The sequence below is a fragment of the Cheilinus undulatus genome, linkage group 19, assembly GCF_018320785.1.
Source record: "Cheilinus undulatus linkage group 19, ASM1832078v1, whole genome shotgun sequence".
NCBI lineage: Eukaryota > Metazoa > Chordata > Actinopteri > Labriformes > Labridae > Cheilinus > Cheilinus undulatus.
Genome location: NC_054883.1, coordinates 19322704 through 19340640, shown reverse-complemented (window position 1 = coordinate 19340640; position 17937 = coordinate 19322704). Strand labels below are relative to the sequence as shown.

Sequence of the window (17937 nt, the reverse complement as noted above, 5' to 3'; positions counted from 1 at the left end):
CCCAAAAATTCTCTGTTTCCTATGAAAATTACTGCTGGATAGGACTGCTGAAAGATTCTTGGAAAAATCCTAAGAATCATGGTTGAATATTCCAAAAAGGTAAAGTTCTTTGTGAATTTTCTTTTGATTTACATACCAAGCCACAGAGAATATTACCAACAGTTCCTGGGAAAATTTGCCAGAGAAAAATCCCCTAGATTGAGGGAAAATTCCTAAAGTTTTTTGGAGAAATTACTTTTATCTTGAAAACATTCTGCCAAGCACTTTTTTCATTTTTCATTTTTTAAAACCACAGAAAAAAAGAAATTAAAAGCGCTTTATAGACTCTGACAATTTTTGTTGCTGGCACACATTCACGACCCACCTTTGGGTCCTGACCCACCAGCTGAGAACCACTGGTTGAGGATTTCCTGTGTGTTCCTGTATTTCTGTTTGTTTTTATTTTAAACTTCTTCCTCTGTTATTGATAAAGAGCTTGATTTGTTCACACAAGGTTGGGCCTGTTGGCAGGAATATTGGGACCAGTCAGATAAAACAGTAGGTGTAATTAAGCTTGCAATTATTCATAAACCTTTCCCACATGTACAGACTCCCATTCTCCCCCATCAGTCCTTATCATTAACACATCTTCCAGTAGTAGGAGAAAAGAAAGGACATAGTTTTCCATCAGCTGAGGACAGTGATGATGGCAGAGGGTCAGAAATAAAAAGGCTTACAGATTATCGAGGGCTGATTTATATAGGTTTCTCCACAGACGTTTAAAGAGTACGTTTGTGATGAAAGTTTCTGGGCAACGAGGCCTCTACATGAATGTGGTTCAGTCTAGTCAGCGTAGATGATGAATCCAGAGAAGGTGCTGTACTTGTTGTTGTTCCCTCCGTGAGCTTTGCCTCCGTCTAGTTTAATGTAGACCTCGTCTCCTGGCTCCAGATGCAGCACGGCGCTGTTACTGGCGTAATCGTAGTTCTGGTCCGCATCCTGGGCAATGGCACTGGCACGCACCTGAAGCGTGACACAGACAAGAAATCATCAATATGCAATAATCATTTAGAGAAACACATGAAAACATTTCAGTCATCTCAATTTTTTAAATTTGTTTAAGTATTTATTATGGTAGCAAAATATTTGTTTGGCGTCAGTCTCTTACTTAAACACTTCTTGCAGATTTATTTTACATGCAGAATTAAGGAATCATGTGATTACATCTTAAAGGTGACATACAGTATTTTACCCTTTTAAGACAAGTTTATATTAGTCTCAGAGGTCCCCAAAACATGCCTGTGAAGTTTGTTGCTGAAAAACACTCCAGTATTGGATTTCTCCACGTCTAAAAACCCCTCTGTTTCAGCCCTGCTCAGAACGAGCTTCTGTGTCTGTAGCTTTAAATGTTACTGAGCTGTCTGACTCCGCCCCTCTCAGGAAATGGACGTGGCTCTCCTGATCCTCCTCTCAGCAGCTGAGAGGTCCAGGAGAGGAGGGCAGAACTCTCATCCAAGTGGGGAGGGCCAAACAAACCTGGGGGCGGTGCTAACTCCCCACATGACATCATGAGGGGAAAATCTGAGAACGGCTTGTTTCAGCACATATTGTCTAAAAGGTGGAGAAAGAGAGAAGGGGTGGGAATGGATTTGTGTGATTCTTGGGGGGATTGTGGACAGGCCAGGGGCACATATTTTTTGCTAGAAAAGCCTGAAAAAGTGTATTTTGCATAATATGCGACCTTTAAAATCTCCTCAGACCAGACAGGAGGATGCTGGGGGGGAGGTGGGTTGAAAGCAAGAGCGCAGTATTGATTCAGCAAAGGGGGCAATTGCATAGCAGAAGAATAAATTGGAAATCTTTCAGTCTGAGTAGATAAGATAAGATATTCCTTTATTAGTCCCACAAGGGGAAATTCCAATTTACAACAGCAAAAAGCAGTATAGACAAAGCAGGCCACTGGTGACAATAATACAATAGAAATAGAGGACAAATAGAAGTAGTGTTACAAGAGCATTAACAAATACAGAAATATGGAATATAAAACATCAACTTACAAATTATAAATAATATTTAAAAACTCTTATGTACAGGTTGGATATATTACAGATTGGGTGTGGTGGAGATATTTATATATTACACCTACACATATATACATACACACACATATATACATATATATATATATATATATACAAGCATGTGTACAGATTATACATATAAATGTTAGTTATTGCACAGATTATTTAGAGCAGTTTCTGTTGTGGAGCGTAACAGCCTAACAGGAAGGACAGACCGGCGGTACCTCTCCTTCTCACACTTTGGGTGGATCATCCTGTCACTAATGGAGCTCCTTAGTGCAGTGAGTGTGTGTTGAAGGGGGTGGGAGTCGTTATCCATCGTGGAGGACAGCTTGGCTGTCATCCTCCTCTCCCCCACCTCCTCCACAGGTTCCAGAGGGCATCCCAGGACAGAGCTGGCCTTCTTTATAAGTTTGTCCAGCCTCCTGTCAGCTGCTGTGATGCTGCTCCCCCATCAGACCACACCGTAGAAGATGGCCGAGGCCACAACAGAGTCATAGAAGGTCTTCAGGAGTGCCCCTGCACCCCAAAAGACCTCAGCCTCCTGAGCAGATAGAGTCTGCTCTGACCTTTTTTATAAAGTGCAGTGGTGTTATCAGTCCAGTTCAGTTTATGGTTCAGATGAACACCCAGGCACTTTTAAGATGTCACCATCTCAATGTCCCTTCGCTGGATGTTCACTGGTGATGGGAGGAGAGTGGGGGTGCTGACGAAAGTCCACAACCAGCTCCTTGGTCTTTCCAGTGTTAATCTGGAGCTGGTTCCGCTGGCACCAGTCCACAAAGTCCTGGATGAGTCCTCTGTATGACCGGTCGTCTCCATCTGTGATCAGGCCAACAATGGCCTAGTTGTCAGAGAACTTCTGCAGGTGGCAGGTGGGTGACAGGTGGGAAAAGTCAGCAGTGTAGAGGGTGAAGAGAAACGGCGCCAGCACCGTTTCCTAAGGGGCCCCTACACTGCAGAGGACAGTCTCTGACACACAGTCCTGGGTCCTCACATACTGTGGGTGGTTGGTGAGGTAGTCCACAATCCAGCATGTGAGGTGTTGGTCCACTCCAGACAGCTCCAGCTTGTCCCCTAGGAGCACCGGCCTGATGGTGTTAAAAGCACTGCTGAGGTCCAGGAAGAGGACCCAAACAGAGCTCCTAGGTGTCTCCAGGTGAGAAAGAGCTCGACTGAGGAGGAAGATAATGGCTCCGTCCACTCCAATGCCAGGCTGGTGCGCGAACTGCAGTGGGTCCATGGCCGAGCTCACCAGGGGGTGCAGGTGGTCAAGGATCAGCCGCTCCAGGGCCTTCATGAGGTAGGATGTTAAGGCCACTGGCCTGTATCTGCTAGGATCCTTGGGATGCTGGGTCTTTGGCACGGGTACCACGCAGGGTGTCTTCCAGAGGCTTGGTACCCTTCCCAGTTTCAGGCTCAGGTTGAACAGATGTCCAGTGATCCCACTCATCTGGTCTGAGCAGGACCTGAGGAGTCTGAACTGAGGCCGTCCAGTCCTGCAGCCTTCCTGGTCTTTATCCTCCTGAGCTGATTCCTCACCTGGAGAGGTGTGAGGGACAGGTTGGAGCAGGGGGGCTGTGTGTCTTGGGGTGTCAATGGGAGGGTTGGGAAAAGCATTGGGGGGTGGAGGTGGTGGTGAGCTGAATACTAAGGGGGAGGGGTGACCCAGCTCCTCTCCTCTGCCTCAGCCTAGGTAGACCACTGAATTAGGAGGAAGTGAGTCATGTGATTTGACTGAGATGAATGTCAGGTGTGATTAGGCTTGAGATTAAGGCTGGACAATATGGGAAATTTATCTAATTGCAATTTTTTTTCCCCCAAATTTTGTGATTTGATATGCAATTATTTAAGTTCCTCATCTCATGTATTTTCCAAAAAACCCAAGCAATAAGTCATTCTATATTATAACCAACACAATAATAGATCAAACAAGGGCTGAACTATTTTGAAAGAGAAAAAAATTGTTATTCTGACTTATATTCCAAATTGAAGATGATTTTTTTATTGAAGGGATTGATTATTTTTATGCAATTCTCATATTCAAATAAAAAATGTACAAAAATGAAGATAATTGAATTTTTAAGTACCTATTCCAAAAAAATCATACATGAATGACTGCATGATATGTAATGTATAAAAACTCTGCTGAAAAAAAGTTTGAAACAGGTACTGTGACACAAAGTTTGGGTTAAAGAAATATTGCACCTTCTGCGATTTGAAAATTGCAACATGCTATTTTGCTTTTCTATTTTAATCTAATTTTTAGATTAATTTCCAAGCCCTAATTGACTGACTTTTTTGACATTTGGCTGAGACGCAGCATGGCAAATGTATGAGGGCCAAACTGTAACCACATACACTTTATCCGACATTCAAACTTGGAGAGAATGTCTCTTCAGGAAACTCCCCTAATTGGAGCACTTGGGCCAAATATTACTTTTGACTTTTGGGCCACGTTTGGTGTATAATTGGCAATGGTGGCATTGCCGGACATGAGGGCCAAGTCACAACCACACGTGTTATGTCACACCTTTAATACTGGAGGCTAGCAGCAGTTTAAGATAACTAGGTGGAAGTAATGATGTGGTTTCACCTGGCATGTTTTAGAGATGGAGAAACGAGAGTAAAGAAAGATGTTGAAGCTGACCCACTCTTTGAATCGAGCCACACACAAAAGGACTTCAAAGTAAATGTGGTAGATTATTTCTTTGGTATAACTATGGTTCTTGGGAATAAATCTTTAATGTTTGGAACGCCTGTTTATTTCCTTTTTAAAATGGTGCCACATTTGTATGGAACAGTCATTTTTGGGATGAGCAGCAGAGCGCAATATTTGGGTTGAACCCATTGGAAAATTTGCCATTTCCTTACTTTTTGTGCTGTCAGCTGAAACCTTCAATGAGGCTGAAAAGGGAAAAAATCACTCTTAGCACACCACAGGATAATCCAGAACAATAATCTTAACAACCATCTGATAATCAGGCCTTGCTGACTTTGGTCAGAAGAGGGGATTCATACCGACGACTGGCAAGATTGTATGGTCTGCTTGGTTTACAAAAAAAAAAAAATAAATTTCAAACAATGACACCAGGACAAGACTATTATGACGTAGATGTCAAGCTTTACAAGAGATGTTCACATATTACTGATTCTGTAGGAAAAGTGATCAGATAAACTTACAGCAGTCTCATATTGACACATTTGCTTGTTTTAAGAAGATTTTCACAAAATTGTCTCAAGTAAATTAAATTCAGCCTAAATTCAATAGCTCTTACTGTTAACTGTGTGATCAAATGCTAAAGAATAGCAGCTTGTTGACAAACCTACCGGTAAACGCCACTGTAGTTTAGGAACTGTGGATTATGATGAGGATTAAACGCTGTGGCCAGTCAGGAGAAGAGTGAAAACATCTTCCCCGCCAAGAGGAGGCGCCAAACTGACGCCATACCAATGATACAGCTGAGCTAAGCGCCCCACTAGCTCCCATTGTATAAACAGACCCTCACTACACCCCCTACCCCACTTCCCTGTTGCAAACTCATGCAGAAGCAGGTTGGCAGAAGGGCGGGAACATCTTTTTTGCCACAACAAGCTTTCAGTGCTGTTTATTGCACTCTATTGTATAGAGAAATGTGTTTCAGTTGTGATAAAATTTTCGCTGTACTCCACCAAGCTAACCGCGAGGAACACAAAAGTTTCTGTTGGCTCACATTACAACTAAACCCTGCCTGTAGATAGAAAAAAATATATATATAGTATATATATATATATATATACTGAAATATATACTGAAAAGTGAAACCATGCAGAAAAATGAATCCAAACTTCAGTCAATACTTCTCAATCTCAATCAACAACTTCGAAAAGATAAACCAAATTTACAAGCTAGATAATATTATACTGTATGTATGTATATTGACTCCATGACTCTAAAATTAAGGCAAATTCTTGATGCAATCATGGACTCAGACCTAAATTTTAACAGCCAGTTAACAGACGGTTACAAAATCTGCCTTACCATCCTGGAAATAAAACAAGAATCAGACAGTTTCAATCTAAAGAAGACACAGAGAAACCTGTTCACACTTTTATTTTAGCGGGCCAGATCACTGTAACAGTGACCAAGAATAAATAAATAAATAAATAACATCCATCAGACAGCCGCAGCTCATCCAGAATGCTGCGGCCCGAGTCCTCACCAAGAACACATTACACCAGCCATCAGGCTTCCAGTCCTACTGTTAGTATATAAAGCACTAAATGGACTTGGCCGAAATACTTGTTAGATCTTTTACAGACCCTTGTGAGGCATCCAGACCCCTCTGGTCCTCTGGGACAGGCTTATTAACTCAGAACCAAAACCGAGCAGGGCGAAGAAGCTTTAACTTTCTACGCTTCTCACCTGTAGAGCAAATACTAGTGAGCCTTTCTTCATCTGTCAGCCTTTCTAAACAGGTTCTAAAAACTGACTTTACAGGTGATCATTTGCTGTTTTTTCTTTTTATTTTTGCTGAATGTCTTTTCCTTTATTTCTTTGTATCTTATACTTTATTTTATGTATCTTATACTTTATTTTATGTCTTTCTGCTGTGTTTTAATGCTCATAATGTTATAAATGTTTTGTTTTTTGCTCTGTAAAGCATTTTGATTTGCCCTTTATACAGTATAAATGGAGCTCTATATATAAACCTGCCTTACTTTAGGTGGAGCTTGCCGTGGTGCTGCAAGGCATTGAGATATTGTACTAGCACCATCTTGTGATTAATCCTTACCTGATTCATTAATTCTTCTGTCAACAATCACTATGAAGCAGTTACAGCTGAGTCATGTCTTGACCAATCAAATCAGCCTTTTTATGTTACCTGGGTTTGTCAAACTAGTGCTTTCCTGAGCAGCAGATAAAGGACAGAGAGAGGACTACATGTGATATGGACTCAGAAAACTTCTCAGGAATTTTTTGATCATCTTTCCTTCACAGATTACATCCTCAGTGACTGACACTGAGAGTCATCATCTAGGTTTATAGCTTACATAACATTTCTGATTGACACCACAAAAAATACTCTGAACTATCATCCATTGCCATTGTCTTTTGCTCAGAATTATCAAGGTAACTGCTGTAGATGTAATCATAACCATACCAACATGTCACACATTTCAAATGCCCAGCTTCCTTGCAGCAGAGTCTCATGAGATGTTCAGAAAATTACGAGGCTCATGCCCACAACACCCTTTAATGGAAACACAATCAAAGCACAATTGTACTTAGCTGAAATTTAAGAAATATCGATCTTTTTTTTGTGAAAAACTGTAATGGAAACCCAGCCACAGTGGTTAATTTGCAAAGCTGTATAAGCTAATGACTGCATAAGGCAGTGGAAACCCTGGGGTGATATTGAGAAAAATCAACAAGTCTAGTGACCAAACAGGGGAATGTTTTGACAGGAAGTAAAAGGAATTTGAGTCGCTGAAGAAAATGCTAAGACAGCCACTGCAAGTGCAGGTTTTGGGCACTTTTAACAATCAAAGTCGAGTACAAGGCAAGGCTGAAGGTGGAGGATGATCTGCAGTTATGCAATCCTGCGTCAGCTGGTTCGAAGGGGAGATTCCTCCTCAGCTGTTCTCACCTGATCCCAGGGCAACCTGACAGAGCCTTAACAGTTTTGTAAAGAGGAATGAGGCAAAGTGCAGTGTCCAGATGTGCAAGCCTGATTGAGACCTATCCACACAGACTCTGCTGTGATTACAGCCAAAGGTGACTCTACTAAAAACTGACAGGAAGGAGATGAATATTTATGCAGTCACTTGTTTTGCATTTCATATTTTGATTTAATTTACATTATTTTGTAGAAATCTGTTTTCACTTTAAAATTAAAGGGGTTGTTTTTTGCACATTTTTTGGACAAAAAAATGTAAAATTATCTTGACATGATTGATTTATAAAATCAAAAAAAAGGTAAAACGTCCAGAAGGGTGAATAAATTTTATCGGTACTGTAGATGAGGGCTTTAAAGGACTGAAGAACATTCAGATCATAAACTTAAATTAGGACAATACAAAATAAGACCAAACAACAGAGTCAAAACAACTACTCTTTTTGTCCTCAAATTGAATGGCAACTGGAACCGGGTGCATAAGCAGCTGTTTTTTCTGGTTTTGTTTCATGGTGAGGAAATTCTTTCAGTTTAAACATTTCAGGAAAACTGACAGGAGACTGAATCTCACTTTTATGATTTCATTCAAATGCAAGTTAAGCAAATGATGACTTTAATATTATGATTAATATTTAATCTATAACACTTTATTGCGTTTTTTATCAACTTGGAGGCCCCGGGTCATATTCAGAAACCCATCCGACCCCCAGAATATTATCAAAGTCAGAAAATGATGTAAGGAAAAAAACTGTTGCAGAATTTAAGTATTTATGAAATCTTTACAGCTATGAAAGCAACCACAGAAACACCTGACACAATTATTTGAGCAGGAATGACTTTAAGTTTGGAATGAGAGCCCCAGATCTACTGTGTAGCTGTTTAACCAAAAAAATCCTCCTGTCAGCCAGAACTAGTGAATATTAACTCTATGTTGTATCTGTGTACTTATCTTAAACAATAGCTTAGTTTGGTTGTGCTCTGAATCAGTGTGGTGAAACAAATCCTCTTTCATGACTAAAATATTGCATCTGCCTCATCCTGTTCAGCCAATTTTAGACCCCTTTTATGTGTGCAGATGCAACAACAGGAGCTTATATTATTATTATAACATTACATTCTAAAAGATAATCCCATGCCAGAGTGGGGTTGGGGGGGATTTGTGGCTTTCTTAAAAAATGTTAGGAATTGTTGAAGTTAATAAGGCAAAACGTGGGTTTTATGTTGAGATACTTTTTTTATTTTTAGGCTCTTGTCCGTAAAGTCACTGTAAAGTGAAATCCAAAATCTGTGTCACATTACACACTACATATGTTGGAATAAGGTAATGCTGTAAACGTGAAAAAACTGAAATCTATGTGTGACTGAATTTTGGATTTCGACCTCTTTCCTGGCTTGTTTTATTTGAGCAGGGCAAATATAAGAGCCCATGACGTTACCAGTCCCTCTAGGGAGTTACCCCAGCCCCTTAAGTGCTACAATGATATAAAATCACAGAGCAGTTCATCTCAATACAGTCTGTTGCCAGCTACATGCTGTGTTTTTGTTACTTGTGAGGTAAATGTCCCAAATCTATCAGTCATGGTGGCCTGAGGGTCATTTAAAGTGTCATAACAGAGAGATTCATACCAGAAAACAGTAAATTTAATCCTCAACGTCTGTCTCTGCTCTGGCACAGAGCCAGACAGCTGTGCTCTGGCTAGAGTTCATCATAAAGTCAGGGGGAAGGCTAATTGCTGGAGTCTATTTTTTTACTTGCCCCAGAGGCAGCAGGAACAAACACCTTACCTGCTGAAGGTGTGCTTTAATCCACATTTCACTCGCCTTTAGTCCTGGTTGACTAAAAGTGGCAGGCTGTGGCTTTGTCTCTCTCAAAGCAACAGCTCATTCCCTCCTGTCTGTTAGCATCACAGTGCTAAAGTTTAGTATCCAGTGATGGACATGTTCTGTTCCTGCAAAGAACTATCATTGAAGACCTTTACACAACACATCACTCCGACCCTCATCCACCTTCACTGGCTCCCTATCAAGCATCCATCCATACACACCATCCGGCAACCTTCGGTCTTCTAACACTTGCCTACTTTCCATACCCAAAACCAAACTCTGAACCTATGTAGACAGAACCTTCAGTGCTGCAGCTCCCACCCTCTGGAACACTCTACCTGCAGACATCCGTAGCGCTCGATCTCTGGACATTTTCAAAAAACGTCTCAAGCACCACCTGTTCACCACAGCCTACAGTCTTCACTAAACCACCCCTTACACCCATCCTTCCCCTCACATAGTTTGTCCATGTCTGTGTGTTCTTGTAAAGTTTCCTTGGGTTTCTTAAAAGGCTTTATTTAAATTCCAGATATTGTTGTTATTATTATTTATATTAAAGAGCAACATCAGGAAGTGAAGTGTTTTCAGTCGCAACTTAACAACAAAGACGTCTCATAAAGAGAAGAGAGACTTAACTTTACATAACTCAGAAAATAAGATATCAGGGATACCTGATAAGTAAAATATAGGATAATAAAATGAATCTTAGTCGTTTTAACTCAAAACAGTCTGTCATGATGTGAAAGTGATTGTTCCTTTGATGGCTTTAAAAGAGGGCTGTACCATAGCAGCAGAGCAGACAGATATTTCTCCAGTGGCTGGAGCATTCTTTTTAACTTGAGAGGATCGTATTTGTGTGGTTACAGCCAAATGTGTAGGTTTGGATCAGGGATGCTGATCAGTACGTCTGATATTAAATAACAAAAATAAATTGGACCCGATACCGATATTAGATCGGATCTGGCCCATCTCCAGTTATTGTGGGTTAGTCGAAAATAACACTAACACAGAGGTGTAGCGCCTCATAAAGCAGGGTAGACACTGTGGGGCTGGAGTAAAAATAAAAAAACGTTAAATTGATATTAGGGTTTAATGAACATATTATGGTTAAATGCACGTAATTGTTAGATCAGTCTATCGCCTATACTGTGGCCAGCCACCAGGTAGCAATTGAGATGTTTTGTCTCCATGGAGCTTTCATGTTCCCCATCACTGAGGTTGATGCTGATATGCTGAGTCCTGACTGCTAAAAGCAGAAATAAGACGTATCGTTTGGATTCTCAAAGAGCCTGAAGTAGAACGTTGGCACAGAAAACAGCTTAAAAAAAGAATGGACTGTTTTTATCACTCCAACTTATAGATGTGCTCTGCCTGTGTGCCTCCTTTTTGACTTATAAATCTGTTTGGCTGAAACAATGGGATCTACCATCTTGTCCTCGTTCTTCAGTGTAGTCAGGATAAGGCACACGCATTTGTTTCAGCCCCACTGATCCTACAGGCTACTACTCTGCAGTGCACAACCAGTGCAGGTGTTTTAGAATGGTTGCTGACACTCCCAGCTGAATATTCACCTATAACAGATGGCAGGTGGATTTCTGTAAAACTAATCAAATGTTGAGTCTTTCCTAATAAAAATCATCTCAGTTGTTTTGGTGGTTGCTTTAAAAGTGGCAGGCATTTCCTTTGAGCTCCCAAAGAGCTGCATGAAAAAAAGTGATGTCAAAAGTCAACAGCAGCTTTGTTTGCTGACCTTACAAATATGACTGTGTGTTTTTCTAAATCCTCAAATAAAGACCAGGGCCTTTATTTAGAAAATTGCTGGTGGTACCAGGCCTTCATAAAGAGGAGGCTTATAAGTTAGAGCCAGGCCTTTATTTCTGATTCTCACTGAGATGAGTACTTGTTCATATTGTAGCAAATATCATAGAGTAACTTCTAAACTAATAGGATTTTAAGTAGAGGGTTATATTATAACTGGGTAGTATTAAGAAAAAAAATACAGTAAATATTTTCTTTAATTACAAATAGGCTGAGGGAGGGTTTGAAGTAAAACAGTTTTTGATATCAAACCAGCTTACAACTGCTTCTCTGTTTTTCTCACTCTCTCTTTTTCATCTAGTGGCAGTAAGGATGGTCATCTCATCTAAAACATTTTAAATCTGAGCTGAAACTGTTACAGATGATAGCTCACAGATTTATGTTGATCTACGGTAAAGGTAGTTTTGTTGGTCGGTGAATGTGTGAGGATCCAGACCCATAGTTCATTTATTTTCTGTGTCCTCATATCAGATGTGAGTCAGGATTATTAAGGTGGGTTTTGGATCAGTGTATTTTCTGGTAGTTCCATTTCCTAGTTGAAACGAGCCTCAGAAATCAGGACAAACTCTTGTTACTCCGTTTTTTCATTTTTACAGAAAATGGAAAACTTAAGAAGTTTATTTATTATTATGCGTACCACTGTTGATTTCGTCAACAAAAACTATGACTTAAAATGTTGGTCAACAGCCTTTTCTCCATGACAAAAACTAGACTAAAACTAACAAAAATAGATCTTTGATGACTAAAACTGACAAAAGTAAATTTAGTTTTCATCAAGATAACTAAAACTAGACTAAAATGTCATTTAGTTCTTGTTCGACATTTAAAATCCAAGATATTTCTCCACTGTGTGTAAATCTGTCAGAAGACATTGCATCTGTTGCCTTTCTGCCTCTCAGCTGTAGAAAGCAGGGACCCCAGGTTTGGCAGAGTGCAGAGAACACACTACCATGATTTGGTACCAGATTTAGGCAAGAGAATAAACGCTTGGACTAAAAGTTAAGACTAAAATGTGAGGAATTTTTATGTACTAAAATATTTTTGAGTTTTCGTTGACTAAAACTAGAATAAAACCAAAAAGGGTAGAAATGATTAATATGTCACTAAACTAAAACATGTAATCAAAAGACTAAGATTCAAAATTAAAAAATTAAAAACTAAAAAAATTAACAATGTGTGTACAAAGTAAATAATTCAGTAAATAAATATATAAATGAATAATTAGAGAGAAAAACAAGCAAATGTTGGCTTATAAGCTAGAAACCATATAAACACAGACATACTGCCATCCACTGGTGTTAATAAATAAACATTTCCACAAAATAAATCAAAATTGAACCAATTTAAAAAAAAATTGTTTTTCATTTTTTACATGTTTTGAAAAAACAAGAAAAAACGGAAAATGTCCAATTTTTTCTCCTTTTATCAGAAGCAAGAAAAAAAAGTGAAATAAGCTCCATTGTTTTATTTTTTTCCATTTTCTGTCAAAAACAAAAGAACAAGAGTTTCTTCCGATTTTTGAGGCTCAACCAGAAACCGCCAGAAAATACACCGACCATTTTGTCCTGTAGTGATGTTAGACATCACCGCAGTGGTGAAACATACTGGGTTACTGGGTATACTGGGTTAAACCACCTGTAGTGTGGGAGAGAATCACCATGCATCAGTTCATCCTGGCTGAAGGAAGAAAAACGTTTTCTTCTGTCTTTTCCTCATGATCAAACCATCTCTGCTGTGACTCACTCTGTTTATCTCTCGGTCTGCACTGCTCCTCCACGTCCCTCTGATTGGCCGAGTAGCGTCACGTGTGACGACCTCTACCAGAGAGTCAAGAGGCTGTGAAGTTTTAAATAGATTCCTGTGTGAAAGTGATAAACACTGTGCTGTCTACAAGCAAAACACACTGAAACAAGCCTGGCCTATCAGGGCGGCCCGTATTTGTTCAAGTGGACCACGACCCCGACTCCAGCCACGGCCTGGGTTTGAGTCCTGGTCTTTATTAGAGGAAATACGGTCAATGTTTTATCATGGTATCACCTTAGATCAGACAAAGCTTTTTTGCTGCCCATGAGATCTTTGGAGGCCCCCTCCCTCTGTCCCCCAGACTGGGAAACCATGGAGTAAGCCCCTAAAAATCCAAGGGCCCACTGACGGGTTGGCACATTTTTATTTTTTATTTTTTTTGCAACTATTAATTTTTCATAATATGTGAATTTAACATGTTATACACCTACAGAAAGCGCTGATTCTCAGAATTCTGACCACGTTAATCATTCCAGGATAAAACTCCCACAGCAGACACAACTGTAGCATTTATCAGGCTACAAACTACAAAAAAATGTGACAGCTCACCATAAGAAGCTCTCCTGATCATATTATTCTATCAAAACAGTCCTGAGTCCACACAATCTAGATCCAGTCAAATATTTAGTCCAAAAACAGGATAACATCTATAAAGATTCATGAACCTGTTTTGTATATTTTCAAATTTGCCATTGTTGGTCACAATAGTTCAGTGTGTTTGCTGTAATAATGTCTTTTTTTCCAGGCTATTATTACCTAGACACCTAGACTTTTCCTCATAAAAACAGGTGATAAACCCTCCGTTTCTGCTCTATTGTAGTCATCTTTAAACCTAAACTAGCTAAGGCTTCATGCCTCCGTTCAGTTGAGTTTTCCTGCTAAAACCTCACAGCCACAGTGATCTGCAGGCCTCTGTTTCAAATTCAGACGGGAGGAAAAAAACAACTTTTGTTGAATTACTCAAAAACAGTAGCAGCGACAGTGAATCTGACAGCGGAGGAAACGTCAGAGTGTCACCTTTCTACAGACTCTGTGTTTGTGCTTGAACTCCAAATCATTCCCACACAGCATACAGTTCAATTTGGACGTACCTGGATAGGAGCTGTGGCCCACTTCACCTGGAATTCTAAGGGTTAAAGTACCACAACATACTTTTCCTTCCTCACATTTTCTGAATTGAATATTCTTCTGCTGGTGAATAGGATTCTTTGGAGCTGATGATAACTGACATAAAGCATCTCAATCAGAGTGTCTGTTTTCACATTTTATAAATGATGGGCTCATATTTATTAGAGTATTAGATAAACATGAAATCAAAGAGGCATTAATGGATGCAAATCTCTGCATCATCTGTGCACATGACTGACCCTCACTCTTTACTGATGCACCCATAAAGCATGCTTTTAAATGAAGAATAAATTAGCTAATAATTATGGTTGAGTCTACTAATAACCTTGTTTACAAGTGGCATACAAATAAAGCATTATAGATGATATTTTAGTATTTAACTGATGATGAGCAATATTTAAGAAGCTGTTTGTTTTTATGTCAAAATATGCAAAGGTGTAAACGTGGGGGAGATGTCCAGCATTTATAGACGAGGTCATGGCTGATGGCAGCTTTAGGAAAAAGGAGAGGGAAAAGAAAAGACAAGGAGTTCAGTCCTGAACCGTACAATTTAAATGGTGGTCCGCTTATTTCACCTTGACTTTTTAAGGTTGATTCCTGCCATTAATTCCTAAATAAAGTCCATAAATAGTCATTTAGAGGTCATGTCCACTCATTAATCCTAGTTGTTCATTTTTAACCACGTTTCAGCTCCATAGAAAGCCTTAGATCAAATATAAGCTCTGTACATGTGATTGAACTCCAAATATCTTCCTTTAAATGCGTCATCTTTTGTGCTCAGCTCTGCAAAGAATCTTTAAAGCTCAAAAATTTTGATTTTACTCTCTGAAATTGTGCTTTAAAATGAAAGGAAATAACAGAAAAAGCAAATGCTCTGCTCTGAAACAAGTCCAATGATTGCCATCTTAGAAACAGGATGTCTGAGAGAGTGCCAGCTTTAAAAGTGAATTTAATATGGATTAGAGAGTAAAGGCAGTGCCTGCATGTGTCTCACATTTATGGTTTTCCCCTGTGGAAATGTCTGAACATCTCAGTAGCACTCCTCCTAATTGAAACGTGTCTTTCAGCATCTGATTTGTCATGGCGTGCAGCTCTGCTGGTCTAATCCCAGAGATTTTTGCTGTGTTCTCTGCGCTCTGCAGACGCATTACAGTTGCAGGCTGACAGGCAGGGATGTGCTTGGTGGACCGACGCTGCAACACTGGTTTGCCCCGTGGATTAGATCTGCTGCTGACAGGCTGATCACTACGGAGACGCACAGAGAGCAGGACACAGTGACGGAGCAAATACACAAGCAGAGGAGACGAGGGGCAGCTGAGGACCTCTGTGGCCCCCGCTCACATTTCATTACCATTTCAGTCATCTTTGTCTTTTCTTCTTATAATAATAATAAAATAATTATGATAACAATAATGATATGCATCACTTTTACAGAGTTCACTACCATTTCTCAACACTGGGTAGGTAGTGATAATTCTGCTTATATGTAGACAGATAAGGGATTTTTCACCACCTACAGATAATTGTCTGAATTATTAAAAGCCTCCCTTGTGTAGCCTAGGCCTCAGTGATGGATATTGGCAAACATCATGGACACCACACACCATATTCTGACCCCTGGTCTTTGAGCCACAGATCATGAGGCTTTGAAGCTCCATCTCCCTCTAGATTCAAATTCCTCCACCAAAACCACAAAATTACGCACAGCCTACACGTTAGGAGACTCCCTGTGGAGACTGGATTTGGAAAGATCATGGATGTTGCTGATATAAATGTGTAAGTGAATTGCTGCGCTTCTTTTGTTCATGAAATAATGAAGTGATGCTGCTCTAAACTTAAACTGTAGTCTGATTCGTTTAAAATGTGTCTGATGAGACTTGTGGGGTAAATTGGCGCTAGCGTAACTCCAATAAAAGCGCACGATTGCGTAAAATTCTCCGTTCTTAACTTTACAGCCACAGATCCCTCACAGCTGCGTGTTAAACTCTGTTTTGACTTTACTGCTCAGTTTCTGTTACCTGGTTGTTTTTGCACAGATCTGCCCACATGCTCGTGCCGTCCCCTCCGCGCATCAGAACGTGGTACGTGAAGAAATAAATCCCGGGGATGGAGCATGTGAACTTCCCGGTCGTGGGATCGTAGTGGTTTCCCAGATTGGTCACAACGTCGTCGAACTTGAGCACCTCGTAGCCCTCGTGCTGCTTCTTCAGCCCTGCGTAAAAGGCGATCTTGGGCACGGTGCTGTAGGTGGCCGCGCTGATGGCGCCGGCAGCTGCGTTTGGTCCCGGAGGTCCCGGTAAGCCAGATCTGCCGGGCTCTCCTTTCTCTCCAGGGGGCCCCGCTGGACCGGGAGGTCCCGGCTCACCGGGAGGTCCTCTCGGACCCACCTTACCTGGACGACCCGGCTCCCCTTTCGGACCTTGGATAAAGGTGGGCAAGGACTGCACGAGGCTGTTGTCCCGGACCGTGTCCGCCGTGGCGGTGCTGGTGGGAGATTTGGTCCCGTAAGGGTCGCACACCATCCTACAGGTACCCAGCATCTCGTAGTGCGCCGCTGTCCCCGCTGAGTTGACCAGAACTGGAATGAGGATGACCAGAACCAGGACCATAACGACCCCCAGGACCCCTGCCGCCACCAGCCGCTTCCTGCCGACCAGCCGCGTCAGCGCAGGACGATCCTGTTGTCTGCTTTTGGGTGAAATTTTGCTGGCTAAAGAGGCACCCTTTTAAAGAGAAAAGGTAGCTGAGCTACACGTAGTTGGTATTAGGATCTAACTTTTAAAAGCAGGCCCCCCTCCCCTCGGCGCTCTCTCCTTTCTTCACTTTCTGCTGATGCGCACTTACTCAAGTGTTTGGAAAAGTTCAGCCCTTACTGCTCCGTAATGTCCAAAACAAGTGGATTCAGCATCTCTGAGATGCTCTCAAATCCAGACGCGGGGACTGGCCCCTCTTTGATCCACAGGTCCCAGACCAAAGTACCATACAGATGCGGAACTCTTAAGGAGGATCAAGATCACTTAGATCGTTTTCCTGATATAAAGCGCTCAAAGACAAAGGCAGCAGAGACACAGGGGGAGCGTCAGAGAGGAGGGAGGTGGGCGAGAGAGAGAGAGAGAGAGAGAGAGAGAGGAAGGGTCCTGATGCTGCATCTAATAGGAACGGAGAGGGTTAGAGAGGTTTCATCTTAGTGACCAGGTTATCCTGTTACATATCCACTGACTGATGAGGACCTGATTGGGGAAACATGCGTCTCAGTTCAATTTATTTTATGAACTCAGCTAACACTCCTCAGTGACAGCTCAATTTAAATTAATTCAACGGCATGAAAACTGCAAAACAATTTTCCCAAAGCATCAAATAGTAATACAACAAATTCAATAACAATTATTTTAAAAATTAAAAGCTAACAATAAAGTGATAATATTTAATAAAATAATCAAACACAGAAACAAATGATGTCGGCCATCACTGCTGTCACTGTTTACACTTTTATTTTTCATCATCAGGTAAAGCTTGAAAAAAGTACAAAAAATAAAAGTACCTTTTATTAAAAGACGCGGTGGGTTAAATGGTTTCTTCCTGATTCATAGTGTGAGCGGTCAAATTAATAGGCTGACCACTTTTTCATCTTTTATTGGAGCTGAACT

At 40.8% G+C, this 17937-nt stretch overlaps 1 protein-coding gene across 1 annotated transcript; it reads right to left on the bottom strand.

The window, feature by feature from the left end:
* Positions 1–822: 822 nt before the first annotated feature.
* c1ql3a (complement component 1, q subcomponent-like 3a) lies at positions 823–16923 on the bottom strand. The gene is made up of 2 exons (XM_041814468.1): positions 16309–16923; positions 823–1002 (listed from the first exon to the last, which is right to left on the bottom strand). Exons 1-2 carry the CDS (start codon positions 16897–16899, stop codon positions 823–825), a joined length of 771 nt encoding a protein of 256 aa, XP_041670402.1. The 5' UTR covers positions 16900–16923.
* Between the last annotated feature and the right edge of the window lie 1014 nt (positions 16924–17937).

What these genes read in the sequence shown, in the direction of transcription:
- c1ql3a (XM_041814468.1), bottom strand. Translation starts at nt 16,899, where the DNA reads ATGGTCCTGGTTCTGGTCATCCTCATTCCAGTTCTGGTCAACTCAGCG. An exon ending in ATCTGTGCAAAAACAACCAG is followed by an intron (nt 1,003 to 16,308) that starts GTAACAGAAACT and finishes GTCACGCTTCAG; the next exon opens with GTGCGTGCCAGTGCCATTGC.